Below are 16,192 nucleotides of genomic sequence, written 5' to 3' on the forward strand. Positions count from 1 at the left end.
TGCATCCGTTCGGGTTCCGCCGGTTCTCTCCGTTGTCCGTTCCGAGTCCAGACCACACTCGCACGCGCCCGTGGCACCTCCGAAATATTATTTTATTAGTGGCATAAAAATGTTTTCGGAATGGGTTGCAACTTGTCGTGCGGTCTTATTATAGTGTAGACATGCCGCCTGTCAAGTTTCGTCACATTCGGAGTCCGTTTGACTGCCCAACCGTTATATTTATAACCGCGATATAGTCGGTTTAATCGTCGGACGTTTCGGTCTCCGAAACTACCGCCGGGCCTCTCTTTCTCTCCTCTTCTCACAGCCCACTAATCCCTCCTAGGCCCAGTCTAACTCCCCCCTCCGACCGGAACCGTTCGATTGCGATCGGAGGGCTCCGAGACCCCCCTCCTAACCCCTCAAACCCTAGCCCCACCTATAAATGGAAGCTTCCCTTCCATTTTTGGCAGCAGCCAAACCTCCCAGCCGCAGCCACCCCTCCTCCTCGGAATCAGCGCTGCTGCCACCTCCATTTCCGCACCCCCCCAGCCTCCTCTCACCACTTGGCGCCACCGCACGAGCCAGCGCCGCCGTCCCCGCTGCCTGGAGCCACTCAAGCCCCGCCACGTCGCCTCCCCTGTATCCCCACTTCCCCGCGGCCCTGCCAACCCCATCTGGGCCCCGCCGAAGCCCGCCCGAGCCCGTTCGCCGCTCGAGCCGCCCCGCTCCTCCCGCTCGATCAGGGGATCGAGAGCGCTCGCCCGAGCCGCCATGCTCCTTCCTCGTCCCCGCCTCCGGCCACGCCGCCAACGATCGCCGACACCTCCAGGTCACGCCGCCGGACCCCTCGCGCCCTCTCTTCCTTTCCCCCGTCCTGCCTTCTTCTCTCTCTCTCCCTCACCCGTTCTCTCTCTCTCCGCGGACAGCGCCGCCGCAGGAGCTCCCGTCGTCGCCCGGCCTCGCCACCACCGGGAACGGATCCGGTCGGACCCGATCCGCTCGGATCTGGTCGGGGCCCCTCCCGCCTCGCCTTGCATCGCCGGCTCCTCTCGCCGGAGAGCCAACCACCGCCGCCGCCATGTCTCTGTTCGGGACAAGCAGAGCACAGCCGCCCGCTCGCGTTGACCGCGGCCCAGCGTCGCCAGCAGCCCGATCCAGTCGGCCCGCGTCTAACCTCTCCAGCCAGCCGGCCTGCCAGGCCTCTCCACCGACCGGGCCAAGGCCCATGGTGAGCTGCCTCCCCCAGCGCCTGTTCCTGTTGGCCTGATCACAGTTTCGGCCCATGTAGTTTTTTTCCATGCGTTGTGAATTTTTCCATTTATCCAGAGACTGCCTGTTTTATAGAAAACCCCCTAAGCATCATGCATTTTATATCTCTCAAACTGTGCATCGGATTAAAATAATTTATACATGTAAAATACTTAGAATTTTGTGTAGATTAATAATATGCCATTTTCATCCCATGCTAAAATGTTTAACTTGCTGTTTATTTAAATTTGCTAATATGCCATGTTAAAATGCTTTAATTCATAACTAAATAACCGTAGCTCGGTTTTAAATAAACTTCATATGTAAATGGGGTGGAAAAATGCCTAGTTTAACATGGTCCACTTTATGTTGCTGTTTAACAACATTAAAATTGTGTTTAGGGCAGAACAGTACCGAATCTAAAATATGCATATGGGGATTTTTGGAATTGTTGTTTTGTTGTTCCGGCCTCATTTAAACTTGCTTAGATAGGTAGTTTTATTATGCCTCACCTCTTGCCATGTTTAACAACATTTAATATTGTTTGGTAGCTTAAACGAGAGAGAACTAAATATTTGATGTGGTGTTTTGTTAATATGCAACTCGTTGCATATTGATCTCCACTTAACTTGTAGTATTGTTTTGTTGCATTTGCCATGCCATGCCTCATTAAACCGGACATGCATTATGTTTGTTTATGCATCATGCCATGTTTATGCTTCTGTGTTTACCATGTTGTTTGCTTCTTTCTGGTGTTGCTTCTTAGTTCCGGTAATGTCGCGATTGTGAGGATTCGTTCGACTACTCCCGTTCGTCTTGTTCATGGACTCGTTCTTCTTCCTAGCGGGATTTCAGGCAAGATGACCGCTACCCTGGATCTCACTACTATCATTGCTATGCTAGTTGCTTCGTTCTATCGCTATGCTGCGTTACCTATCTTTTGCTCATCAAGCCTCCCATATTGCCATGAACCTCTAACCTTTGACACCTTTCCTATGCAAACCATTGTTTGGCTATGTTACTGCTTTTGCTCAGCCCCTCTTATAGCGTTGTTAGTTGCAGGTGAAGTTGAAATTTCTCCATGGTGGACAGGTTTATGTTGGGATATCACAATATCTCTTATATTATTATTAATGCATCTATATACTTGGTAAAGGGTGGAAGACTCGGCCTTTTGCCTGGTGTTTTGTTCCACTCTTGCCGCCCTAGTTTCCGTCATACCGGTGTTATGTTCCCGGATTTTGCGTCCCTTACGCGGTTGGGTGATTTATGGGACCCCCTTGACAGTTCGCTTTGAATAAAACTCCTCCAGCAAGGCCCAACCTTGGTTTTACCATTTGCCTCACCACCACCTATACCCTTCCCTTGGGTCGGCCAACCCGAGGGTCATCTTTATTATAGCCCCCCCAGGCCAGTGCTTGTCTAAGTGTTGGTCCGAACCGAACCGCCTGCTGGGCCCCCTCGGGGCAACTCGAGGTCTGGTTTTACTCGTAGCCTGTCTCATTCGGTGTTGCCCTGAGAACGAGATATGTGCAGCTCCTATCGGGATTGTCGGCGCATCGGGCGGTCTTGCTGATCTTGTTTTACCATTGTCGAAATGTCTTGTAAACCGGGATTCCGAGTCTGATCGGGTCTTCCTGGGAGAAGGTCTATTCCTTCGTTGATCGCGAGAGCTTGTCATGGGCTAAGTTGGGACACCCCTGCAGGGTATAATCTTTCGAAAGTCGTGCCTGCGGTTATAGGCAGATGGGAATTTGTTAATGTCCGGTTGTAGATAACTTGACACCATATCCAAATTAAAACGCATCAACCGTGTGTGTAGCCGTGATGGTCTCTTCTCGGCGGAGTCCGGGAAGTGAACACGGTTTCTGGGTTATGATTGACGTAAGTAGGAGTTCAGGATCACTTCTTGATCATTGCTAGCTTCACGACCGTTCCGCTTGCTCTCTTCTCGCTCTTATTTGCGTATGTTAGCCACCATATATGCTTAGTCGTTGCTGCAACCTCACCACTTTACCCCTTCCTTTCCCTTTAAGCTTTGCTAGTCTTGATACCCATGGTAATGGGATTGCTGAGTCCTCGTGGCTCACAGATTACTACAACAACAGTTGCAGGTACAGGTTGTGCGATGATCATGACGCGAGAGTGATGTTTGCTTGTCTTGAAGTGCTTCTTGTGCTTCTTCTTTGATCAGGGGATAGGTTCCAGGTCGGCATCCTGGGCTAGCAGGGTGGATGTCGTTTGAGTTTCTGTTTGTGTTTCATCCGTAGTCGGATGATACTCTTATGTATTGTAATGTTGTATTCATGCGGCATTGTATGTCTCTTGTATGTATCCCCATATATTATGTAATGTTGATGTAATGATATCCACCTTGCAAAAGCGTTTCAATATGCAGGTCTATCCTTGGTGGGACCTTCGAGTTCCTTTTGGATAGGGTCGCATATTGGGCGTGACAGCTTGTCCTCGCGATAGGCGGCTTGCTCCGCCCTCATCTCCTCCCTCTCCGCCCTCATTTGCGCGAAGAACTGACACTCGTTGATGACGTCCTGCGGGAAGCGTTGGCGCCACAGCGCCATGGCTTCCTCGTCCATCTCGGCGAGGCCGAGACGGTGCTCCCGCCTCCGATTGTCGCGACAATCCTCGTCGGTGATAAGCCGCGGGGGAGGCGCAAGCTCCTGCGCCAGCTCCCGTGTCGGCACTTCGGGGAAGTTCATTTCCCTACGAGGCCGCCGAAGGCACCACACCCCCGTGTCGTACGCGCGGGCGGCCTCGTGGGCGGTGTCGAAAGTGCCGATGCCAAAGGCACAACTCACCGGACCGAATCTTGGCGGAGAAGGCGTCGAAGGGGCACGCGTGGATGCCGCGGTAGGCTGAAACTCCCCAGCGGCGTGACGGCATGGTGGCGCGGCGGTGACGCGGCGGCGGCGAGGCGAGAAAGAACGGGAAGAGAGCGGCAGAGGACGTGTGGCAAGGTGAAGAGCGGTGGGAGGGCGCGTGGTGAGTGCTGCATTTATAAAGCGCGCCGGACGCCGCACGCCAAAGCTAGCGTGCGCCCAGCCGCTTTCTCGCGCGCGTCTGAGTTTCTCGCGCCAGCTGGAGTGCGCAAAACCGTCCCGCGCGCGCCAAACCCCACTTTTATCGCCCACACACGTTTTTTACAGTCACCGTTGGAGATGCTCTAATGCGCCCATTAGGTTCGCTAAAAAAAAGGCGCCCATTTAGGTCTCCTCGGGGAGCCACGCTGATCCTGGAGGGCAATCTCCGAGCCAGCCCCGTCGATATTAGCCCCAACCTCGCATCTGCTTTCATATAGACACCAAAAGGTAAACGTAGGCGGAAATACATGTAGAACACCCGCTAAATTCTCACTGCACCCCCATACAACCATAGCACATTCCGCGCAGAAAGCTAATCAATCCATTACTTTTGAAGATATCGCCAAACTATCAAGAAACAGGCATAGTTCTGAAGATCACGGCACTGATAGCATAATGGTGAAAACAATGGTTTAACAGCTCAACAATCGCTTCAATTGCTATCCGAAGGGGCCGTTCATTTGAGGAGACACCGAAGGGGCCGTTCGTTGGGCGATCGCTGGTAGAGGGCACCGGTTCTTTAGCATTTCCGGTTCCTACTAGTACTTCTATCACGCTCGCATTATCACTCGCGTCGTGGCTCGTAGCATACGGGCGCCGCGCGAATCAGCTGGATGGAACATGCAGCGTCATTCCTCTCGATCGGCCGGCAGCCCCTTGGAGCGGAGCAGCAGCCCCCCACTCGAATCTTTGTCGTCGCAGCTCAACTGAACAGATTATACTACCAGCGAAGTATTAGTACTAGCAAGTTCGCAGACACGACGATCCCCTAATCATATCTACTCGGAGTCGGAAGGTGGCATCTCCCTGTCGATCGTGCACCGGAATTGCCGCGTCCAGGCAAGCAGAGCAGGGCAGGGAAGCAGGCGGAGCGGCCGGCCGGCCACATGCACATGCCATGATCAGCTGCAACTCACAACGTTGATTAGAACGCAAGAATCCAGAATCTGCAGTGGCCACCGTTCACGCGACAGCTCACTGGCCGATCAGTTGCTCATCATCCCCACGAGGCTGCCTGCCCCCATGTGGCCGCTTCGATCGATGCCTTTTTCGTGCTGGTGCCCCCTCCTACCTAGCTACCCCCCACGCATGCATGCATGCACATATCGCCACCGTTCTGGGCCATGCGTCCGGAGGGTCGGTAGCTACGCCGGCTGGCCTCGCTTGCCTGGACGGTGATTGATACGAGCGTGGCCAGTGGCGACGCCGGCCCCGAATAATTGGCGGAGCGCTCCCTGTCCCCGCCCGAATCCTTCCTGCCGCACATGCGCCGATGATACGGTCAATCAGTTTCTAGCTGCTGCTCAATTAGTTAACTGCTCGGTACGTTTTTGCTCGTTTCGGCAAGCTTTCAGGTGAAAAGCAGCAGCTGGAAGGAACGTTCTTCCAATGATTGCAAGCAGGAGTAGTAGTAGACTAATACTCTAATAGAGTACTAGTTCTTACAGTAGTGATTAATTAGTTAGAGGAAATGTGATGCAGGGGCTGTGCTGTACTGACGTGCCCCCCGGCTGGCGTCCGTATGTACGCGTATGCTGTGCGGTCTCTATGGCGTAGAGTTTGCGTGCGATGGAGGGGTGCACTGCAGGGAAAAACTGGTGGTGTGATGATCAGGGCCGATCGAGGCCGTACTTGGACTCTACTGCCCGGAAAAATCTGACGGATGGCTACGGACGAACGGCAGGCGACGAACAGACCACCACCGATACTATACTGCTTGAAGCAAACGGAACGAGAGTACACGTTTATTTGGGGGAGAGAGAGAGAGAGAGAGAGAGAGAGAGAGAGAGAGAGAGAGGTATATACTTGACTTGTGTGCAGAAAAAAGGTTTCCTTTTCTTTTCTCTGTTCGAATTTGCTTCAAGGAACCACATGGCAGGTCCTACTGGTTAGTAGTGGCTACAGCGAAAGGAAGGCAGGCAGGCTGGTGGCTGCACAGCACCTCGTGTCTGGATAATTCTGAGGAATGCTTCTTCACGCTACACAGAGGGCAGCCCGGGCGACCGCTCGTCTTCAAAGATTTAATTAAGCTGCTTTATCCATGCAAAATCACTAGCAATTCCTTACACGATAGATTGTTTTTTCGCTTTTTTACGGGATTGCTAAATCTCAATCGACTGAGACTTAACCAAGTCTTAGACGATGCTAATATTCATGAGGTCTTACGTGAAGATCCGTGCAATTTATTTTCTATCTTCTTTTTTATGTGTTCAATCACTTGAATGACATTTATTAAGTCTTAGTCAACTGAGATCTAGCACACCCTTTTTTAAAGTCACCACCTTAAGACTCACATTCATTAAAATAGGTAGAAGATCGAGAGAGTTGTCCGAATAATTTATGAGAAAATTGGAGGTAAATTGTTACAAAAAACCCGCAAGACATTGCCCCTCGACCGATCTGGCTGTCCATAAGACTTACACACTCAGCTGAAAAGAGAAAACACTATCGAGATCGCCCATAAAAGTGTCAGCATCATCACTTCTTCCCGAGCAGATGACTCCGACTCTCCCGCAGATGACCAACCAAGAGACCCCTGACCGAACGAAGCACAATAATCCTACTGGCCTATGCCAAACAATCGACCAACAGACGTCGAGGACCCAGCAGCTCCGACTTTGATACGAGCCTAGGAGGAGAAGGAAGCACCCCTTGCAGCAACATTGTCCGGCATGCCCATCACATGACATCCTTGCCCTCGCACCGCAACGCGACATTACTGCTCCGACTTTACACTTAGGCACATGTAGGGATGCCGCGACCCTGCCCCTCTTACTGCCACCATCGTCATTGCCGCACGAGTTGCACACGATCCACCACTATCTTGTTTTTCACTCTTAATAATTAAGAGTGTGATTGATGTTTAGGCACCCCCTATAGTTTTGGAAAATGGCCACTTTTCCTGTGTGGTTGATGCTGTAAACACGTGAACATGCAGAACCGATTGATCCATCATCCATATAATGCAACGCCATATCATGTGAAGCTAGCTTGAAAGATGCGTGCCCTCCCTGAAATCGCGAGTACGACCGTAGGTACGTACGCAAGCCCACGGATGATGCACGAGTATCATCTCCATTTCCGCGAACCACCAGTAGGTGGCATTGACTCTTGCCCTGAGGCCGGACTCAGACTTTGGCTCTTGATTGGAACTCGATAACAAATCTCACTCCGTGACTAACAATAACTAAGCTGATGTGATGTAGTACATGTGTGCCTCGCCGCTGCCTGGCTGCCTGCATTATACGGTGGCCCGTGTACCTGCTACGGAAAGAGATTCCAGAAAAGTGCAAGCGACGACGACGAACCACCCATGCATTGAGCCATGCAGCAACGATGCAGGCAAGCTAAGCTAAGCTAGGGCAGGGTAGGGTAGCTCGGTAGCTGCTTCCGGAGCAGGAGAGGACAGCCCACCACATGCACGGCCCGCCGCTATAAAGTCTTGGCCGGCGGTTCCATCCACCAGCACACGCAGCAGCATAGCCCGCAAGCTTCTTCCTGATTAATACTCCAGTTGCCTGGCCATCGATCGTCGTCCTCGCATTGCCTAGCCGAGAAGGAAGCCGAGATGGCGTCGAGGGCTGTGATGGTGGCGGTGCTGGTCGCCGCGGTGGCGGCGACGTGCGCGCGGGCGCAGCTGCACGAGAAGTTCTACGGCGAGTCGTGCCCCAGCGTGGAGGACGTCGTGAGGAAGGAGATGGTGAGGGCGCTGTCACTGGCGCCCAGCCTCGCCGGGCCGCTCCTCCGGATGCACTTCCACGACTGCTTCGTCAGGGTAAGCTACACTTGCATGCATGTAGTATACCCTCATTGCCCCGTCGTGTGCAGTGGCCTGACCATGGTGAGTCCGTGAATGTAGGGGTGCGACGGCTCGGTTCTGCTGGACTCGGCCAACAAGACGGCGGAGAAGGACGCGAAGCCGAACCAGACGCTCCGTGGCTTCAACTTCGTCGAGAAGGTGAAGGCCGCCGTGGAGAAGGCCTGCCCTGACACCGTCTCCTGCGCCGACATACTCGCCCTCATGGCCAGGGACGCAGTCTGGCTGGTGAGTACCACTACAATACTAAGCAAATTTGCAAATGCCACGAGTCCGTACGTGTGGAAGCTGGATTCTCAATGCTGCTCGATCATGGTTTTTTTCCAGAGCAAGGGCCCATTCTGGGAAGTTCCTTTGGGCCGGCGTGACGGCAGCGTGTCCATCTCCAACGAGACCAACCAGCTGCCACCCCCGACCGCCAACTTCACCGTGCTCACCCAGCTCTTCGCCGCCAAGAACCTCGACTCCAAGGACCTCGTCGTCCTCTCCGCCGGGCACACCATCGGGACGTCGCACTGCTTCTCCTTCTCCGACCGTCTCTACAACTTCACCGGCAGGGTGAACCCCACCGACATTGACCATACACTGGAACCGCAGTACATGGCGAAGCTGAGGAACAAGTGCACCAGCCTCAACGACAACACCACGCTCGTGGAGATGGACCCTGGGAGCTTCAGGACCTTCGACCTCGCCTACTTCAAGAACGTCGTCAAGCGGAGGGGCCTCTTCCACTCCGACGGCGCGCTGCTCACCAACGCCTTCACCCGCGCCTACGTCGAGCGCCATGCCGGCGGCGGCTACAAGGAGGAGTTCTTCGCCGACTTCGCCGCCTCCATGATCAAGATGGGCAACGCCGACGTGCTCACTGGGAGCCAGGGCGAGATCAGGAAGAAGTGCAACGTACCCAATCATTAACTGACCGAGGCAGAAAGGGCCGCCGTTCGCAACTAGCATGACAACGGGATGATGAGGCTTCTCATTTGTGACCATCTTTTTTCCTTTTAGATTGCTTCCTCCCTCCTGATCCATCACACACCCCACGCCACACGCACCCCAGTTTTCACTTTATTGATTGATTGTTTTGTTTTGTGACATCCATGTAAAGTTTGCTCCAAGAACTCAGTCACAATAAACCTTGTTTTTTCTATTGCAGGATACTCCACTAGGTCCCAAATAGCGTGATTACGGGTTGATGAGGCCTCTCATTTGTGGCCATCCTTTTCCGTGTAGATTGCTTCCCCCCCACGACATACTTTTCATTTCATTGATTGATTGTTTTGTTACATCCGTGTAAAGTTCCTCCAAGAACTCAGTCATAATAAACTTATACTCCTATTTGAGTTTCAAAAAAAAAAACTTATACTCCTATTTGTTTACGGGGAGAGTACTTATCTAGGTCCCAAATATATGTCTTTACTCCTTTTGGACATATAACGTTGTTGAATTATAGTTACGGGAGATATGTCTGCCTAGCACGTGACTATCCAGAATCCATACAGTCTTGTGACCTTAGCCCAGGCTCTTGAAGGGTTTCTCTTTCCCTCTTGTGAATTCGGCGGGTAGGACATTCACCACCCTCCAAACTTCATCGACGAACCCATGGATCCACCTCCCCTCTACTCAAGTGGCCGGTGGCGGGGAGGAAGATCCCAATGCCTCGGCTCCAACTAGTATTTTAGGTTAGAGTTTATAGCGATTGGGCAACAGACAGTTCCAAAAAGTGCACTACATAGTTACTGAAATAAATTATATACTGCATTATCGAAGTATTTTGTGTGGGGAACAATTGCAGGTGCATTTGGAAAGGCATGCATGCATCCAAGTTGGCTCCCAGAAAACAAAGCTTCAGAGTCGAGTTTTTTTTTTTTTTTTTTTTTGCGGATAAGAGTCGAGCTAATAATGACTGGGGCTAAAAGTGTGAGGACGTTTCCTAATTTGTTTTTTGTTCACTTCACATGGCCCTGAACTGTAGGGTGTATTGTTTTGTTACATACATGTAAGGTTTCCTCCAAGAACAAAGTCATAATAAACCTTGTTTTTTCCACTCCAAGATACTCCACTGACACCCAAATAGAGTGACTATGGGTTGATGAGGCTTCTCATTTGTACCATTTTTTCCGTGTAGATTGCTTCCTTCATCCTCCCCCCTCCCCTACGACATACACACACCGTACACCGCATGCGCTCCGGCCAGATTTCACTTCATTGCTTGATTGTTTTGTTACATCCATGTAAAGTTTCCTCCAAGACCTCGATCATAAGGCCCTTTGCAGTGCTTCACGTTGTACAGGTGCTAAGCATGCCATATAGGGAAAAAGTGATGTGACAAAGCAATTAAAACGGTGAGAGTACTTTGTTGACCCCATCAAGAAACAATGTCAAGCTCATGGACCTATGTAATAAAACACTTAAATGGAGGAAGCTTATCCTATGCATGAAATAGTTTACTTGATAAATATTCAAAATAAGAAAACTTAGCTACAACAAACACCTATGCATTGAGGACTTTAGTAGCTAAACTCTTTCATGCAATTAGCTCCCATCTAAGCACTTGTGCATTAAAGAGGCCTAATAAAGCTTGCAAGATACTTCTATGTGTCCCAAATATATGTTCTTTACTCATTTCAGACATTGTTGTCGAGTTATAGTTATGAGAGGGAGGTCTGTCCAACACGCCCTAGGTTGACTGATCTCGATCACCTATAGACTTTAGTGATCTTAGCCCAGGCTTTTGAAGGGTTTCTTTTTCCTCTCGTGACTGTGGTGGCTAGGTCACTCATCCCCTCAAAACTTCGTTGGCGAGCCCATGGATCCATCTCCCCCATGCCTGCAACTTAGGCGGCGGGTGGTGGGAAGGATCTCAGTGCCTTGACTCTGATTAGTAGTCTAGGTTAGTTTTTTTCTCACAGGGGTGGCGTTCGGGCGGACGACAATGCTTCATTTTTGTCCTAGTCTTCCGGGCTCCTATCCTCATTTTGTTTGCCCGCCAGGACGGAGTCAATGGAGCTCGGTGTAGATTCATGTCGTCTTCTTAGGATGGTGAAGTTAGGGATTTTCTCGTGCGTGCGCGGCGGCAAGATTTTGTGCCAAGCACTTCAGATCATTCAAAGGTAAATGGCAACTACTACGGCTTTGGGGCGCTAGTCCTTGGGACATATGCATGAAGACTTCCCGTCTATCATCGACAAGGTCAAGCTGGCTCCGGTAAGGGTGCAGCCACAATGCCGCGTCAGCGGCTCATTCTGGCTGGTCAATGGTCGTTCGGTGGTGTAGCATCCTCGATTTTATTATTTATGTTTAGGGTGCCTTGTATATCTTATGAACTTTACAATATATTAGGTTCCTTTTCGCGAAAAATCAACTGCTAGACATCGATCGGCTGACACATGGATCGGCTCCCTCCACAGCTATTAGGTCCACTACGCTACAACCATCTAATCTGGTCCACGTCTGCCGGTTCAGGAGTGTTTGCAACATGAGTCATGTTGTGCTTGGAGGTTTGCAAAATGACCCATCGATGGTCGATATTTTTTCACTTTTAAAAGAGGGTTTTGATGTGGTTTTCAAAGGGATTTCGATATTTCTCACCTCTTTCTGATGCTACTCTGTCAAGAAAGAAGACAACTTGTTTTTACTATTGATGTGCAGGAATAAATTTATTTGGAAGGAAACCAATGAAAACTTCAGTATTTAAAGCCATTTGGAGCAACTTTCATTTCACGCGGAAGTTTGTCAGAGCATCTAGAGCGCTAGACGGCGCATGGTACGAGTGCACCCACTTGTACCAGTGGTCATACCACGCGGCATCAACACCACCTCGTCTACAGAAGAAAATGTTGTCAAGGCAACTTCACAAGAATATAGAGGGAGCCGCTGCCACCACCACTAGAACAGAGGAAAAAGTGATCTGGAGAAGAAGAATCGTTGGAGATCCATTCCTTCTTGCTCATTCCATCTCCATGTCATTCATTGCAACACCACCATAGGGAGAGGAATTCCAAGTTGCTAGGGTTTGTAACTCTATTCATACTCATCTCGAGAGCAAGACTTGTTTAATCATTCATCTTCTTGTTGATCTTTGTGATATTATTGAGATGATTTCCCTTTGTTTGATCTCTGAGTTGTTCCATCATTCCCCTATGATACGTGAGTAGTTCCCCTTAGGTGTGGGAGATCTAGGGGATTGGTGAGATTCATTTGTGCCCATTCTATATGTTGTCATTTATGGTAGTATTTATATGATTGTTAAGTAAGTTGTTTGTCTGTGGTGCACGTAATGCGTGTTGTCCATTTTAAAAACCCAATCAACATGATCTGAAGACCTAGCACAGGAAACACATATTTTTTAGTGAATATGGGATGTCCAGGTGATAGGTTTTGATACCTATGAGGAGCGAAGACAATGTGACATAATGGTGATCCATGAAACCTAATGTGTTATTCCGGTCTTATGACCTTAATTGCGGAATTACCATGCTTTGGCAACGTTAAGCAAACCTAGAGAACAAACAATATACTTGCTATAATCACAATACAAGGTAACTAGTGTTACCGTCGCATTGGCAAACTTGATGTACACCGTGATCCGAAGTTTCTTCAAGCCTAACCTCTCTATTGTAGACAACAATCATTTTACTTTCCACTGTTTACTTTTATATATGTTACTTACTTTCAAGCTCTTTATCATTCTCGCTGCAACTATCAACTCTTTGGCCAGTCTGATATATATTGATGAGTGTTATTTTCACGCTCATCACACCAAAGATTAAACCAGTTTATTTCATCAAAACCGAGATATCCGCTCCGGTATTGCTACTAATGACTAATGAATGCAAAGGATTCCAAAATCTTCTCCTTATTTTGTTTCCCCTAGAAAATGGGCTCAACATGGATGAAATCAAGCATATACATGTGAAAGTGCTAGTATTCGACTAGAGGGGGTGGGGTGGGGTGAATAGGCGATTTTTATGGAAGTCTTCAAAACATGGATGTTTTGACGACAAACGATAGAAATGAACCTATTGATATGCAGTGGAAGGTAGACTACACTAGACACGCCATAATCATGTAAGCAATGAAGTGAAATCACGAAGACTATAAGCAGCTAGGTAGATTGGATCAGGATGGAAGATAGTATGAAGCCAAACAGACAACAGTCTTCACACAGTGAAATCAAACAGATAAGGCAAGTAGCAAAGACTTCACAAAGACAAACTGTAAGTAAGGCAAGAGAGGTAGGATAGAACCAGTTGCTCGGAGAGGACATGGGATTTGTTTGACCAGTTCCAGTTGCTATGACAACTGTACGTCTGGTTAGGGAGGCTGAGATTCAACTCAGAAGACTGCGTCTTCACCTTATTCCCCTTGAGCTAAGATCACTTAGTCCTCCCCCAATCACTCTGGTAAGTCTTCAAGGGAGACTTCCAAACCTTCACAGACTTTGTTCACCAGCAACCTACAATGACTCTTGGATGCTTAGAACGCGACGCCTAACCGGCTGGAGGATTCACATTCCTGAAGTGTAACAAGTCTTCAGATCATGCGAACAGAAAGACTTCAATGATGCCTAACACTCTTTGGCTCTGGGTGTTTTTGGCTTTGTCATCGCAAGGATTCTCTCTCAAAGGGTTCAGAGGTGGGTTGCTCTCAAACGACAAAAGCCGTGTACTAACTCTGAGCAGCCACCAATTTATGGTGTAGGGGGTGGGCTATTTATAGCCAAGAGGCAACCTGACCTGATTTGTCTAAAATGACCCTGGGTCACTAAGGAACTGACACGTGTCCAACGGTCAGATTTTAAACACACGCGACAGCTGGACTTGGGCTACAAGTGAAGCTGATTCATCTAGCTCTGGATAAGATTTGCTCACATTATCTTCGCTCGAAGACATAGGATTTTGGTTGAGCATCACATCAGTCACTCTGACTTTGTTCACTTGGACCCCACTTAACAGTATGGTGGTTCCTATGACTCAACAAAGAAGAAAAGGAAACTACGAAACAACTATGTCTTCGCACTCCATAGTCTTCACGCGATGTCTTCTCCTGTCATAGTCTTCAATGTGAATGTCTTCACAGACCACCATTGTCTTCAATGTCTTCACACATTTTCAGGGGTCATCTCTGGTAGGTAAACCGAATCAATATGAGACTACTACCTGTGTTATCCTGCAATTCTCACAAACACATTAGTCCCTCAACCAAGTTTGTCGTTAATACTCCAAAACCAACTAGGGGTGGCACTAGATGCACTTACAATCTCCCCCTTTTTGGTGATTGATGAAAAAATGGTTGAAGTTTTCAACGGGGATAAAAGTATGTGAAAGTTTAGTGTTGTGAATATTGTCTTCATACACAAGACGAGGCCCCCCTGAAGATGTGCATATAAATGATTTGTGTTTGAATGCAAATGCACATGGCAGGTTTTGCTTTGTGGAGGCCATCATCAAAGTGTGAAGACAATACATTATGCATATAAGAAGTAACAAAGATAATGATATGCATATTGATAAATGGATGTCTGCAGTATGACTTCATGTGGAATTTACCATCGCATCACAGAATAGCAAATAAAGTAGCAGACGACCATCAAGTTTAAGTGTTACAACTCAGAGAACCAAATGTATCAAAAGCAAGAGTTGTAAGACTTGGCAAAAGTAATGCAACCACCCATAAGGACCCGCTTGAAGACTATCAACTCATATGCTTCTCCCCCTTTTGTCAGTAATGACCAAAAAGGGTTGAAGACATAGAGCATCTACTCGTTCCCAGAAGGAGAAGGGTCGACGTTGGAGTTTGGGGGTGCAGAGGGGCCTGGTGCAGTGTCGATACGCGCCGAAGTGGTTGTTGGTGATGTAGCATCATCTTCATCATCGATGACTCTGGCATTTACAGTTGCTGCCGAAGAGGAGTACTCAGAGTCTTCGAGTGAACGAGTCCGACGTAAGACAACATTCCTGGGAGGAGTGGAATCAACCTTGAATCGCTCTATGAAGCCATCTTGCTGAAGATCATCTTCAGAACTGAGTAGTGTCGGACTCTTCCACAACCGTCGAGAGGTTTCATGAGTGACAAATGCATTCTTGGTGGCTAGATTGCGAATGTGATTAACATCCATCAAGAGACTCTGCATTTGACGCTTGAGCCACTAATGATGCTTATCGTGTTTCTGATGCAAAGCCACGAGAAGCTCTCTGACATTGAGCACACGAGATCTCTTCCGAGGCCTGTGAGCAATAGTGCTTTCAGTGGCTTCAGTATGGGCACGATGAGGTGCACGTGTATTTCCAGCCAAAGGATAAACACGAGTGGCAGTATGAACTCCTTCAACATGTTGAGAGAAACTTTGACGATAGACATTGTGAAGATAAATTGGCTCCTTGGCAGGCTCTGGGTATATGGCTTCAAAAGACATATCAACCTCTAGCAAGAATATGAGATGGTTGCGCGCAGAGGGCTGATAGTTAACAGCAAAGTGTAGCTTGATAACGTGCATTACCCATGGAGCATAGAACTTCAAACCAAATATATCTGAGCCAGATGCAGCAAGTTGGCGAATGAAGAAATCCTGAGCATTGAAGTTGATCCCATTGAGAATATAGAAGACCAATGTCTTCATTGAGCCTTCAAGCTTTGCTGAAGAAGAATGTCCTTTGATGGGCCATAGAGTTCGCCTGATAATGTGATAGATGGTGCGGGGCAGATACTCTAGGTCTTCAACGAAGAATTCCTTAGGATATTCAGCATCGTGTGGCAGAGGCTTCATCATACTTAGCATTTGGCTCATGTTGGGCTTAGGCTTCTGGAATATGCTCTCTAAGGCATTGCGGTGAAGTTGACAACCAGGTTCATAAAGTTCACCTGGAGTGGGCAGGCCAGTAAGCTCAATGAGATCAAGAGCTTTAGCTTCATGGTGCACATTGCCTGTCATCCACTCAGGGACCCAAGTTTTGGTGTCCTTGTTGTAGCCGCGAATGTGAAGTGTATCATAGAATTGTAATAGAAGCTCTCCATTCCAATTTTCCTTATCAGCCACGAACTGCTGAAG

At 48.9% G+C, this 16,192-nt stretch overlaps 2 protein-coding genes across 2 annotated transcripts; both read left to right on the forward strand.

Moving 5' to 3' along the window:
* The first annotated feature begins 424 nt into the window (after positions 1-424).
* LOC123079807 (vegetative cell wall protein gp1-like) lies at positions 425-2,054 on the forward strand. The gene is made up of 2 exons (XM_044502623.1): positions 425-1,210; positions 1,997-2,054. The coding sequence occupies exons 1-2, from the start codon at positions 425-427 to the stop codon at positions 2,003-2,005; spliced, it is 795 nt and encodes a 264-aa protein (XP_044358558.1). The 3' UTR covers positions 2,006-2,054.
* Positions 2,055-7,782: 5,728 nt separating this feature from the next.
* LOC123138504 (peroxidase 1) lies at positions 7,783-9,292 on the forward strand. The gene is made up of 3 exons (XM_044558484.1): positions 7,783-8,103; positions 8,188-8,373; positions 8,473-9,292. The coding sequence occupies exons 1-3, from the start codon at positions 7,897-7,899 to the stop codon at positions 9,058-9,060; spliced, it is 981 nt and encodes a 326-aa protein (XP_044414419.1). The 5' UTR covers positions 7,783-7,896; the 3' UTR covers positions 9,061-9,292.
* Positions 9,293-16,192: the final 6,900 nt, after the last annotated feature.

This window comes from Triticum aestivum, chromosome 1B, assembly GCF_018294505.1.
Source record: "Triticum aestivum cultivar Chinese Spring chromosome 1B, IWGSC CS RefSeq v2.1, whole genome shotgun sequence".
Taxonomy (NCBI): domain Eukaryota; kingdom Viridiplantae; phylum Streptophyta; class Magnoliopsida; order Poales; family Poaceae; genus Triticum; species Triticum aestivum.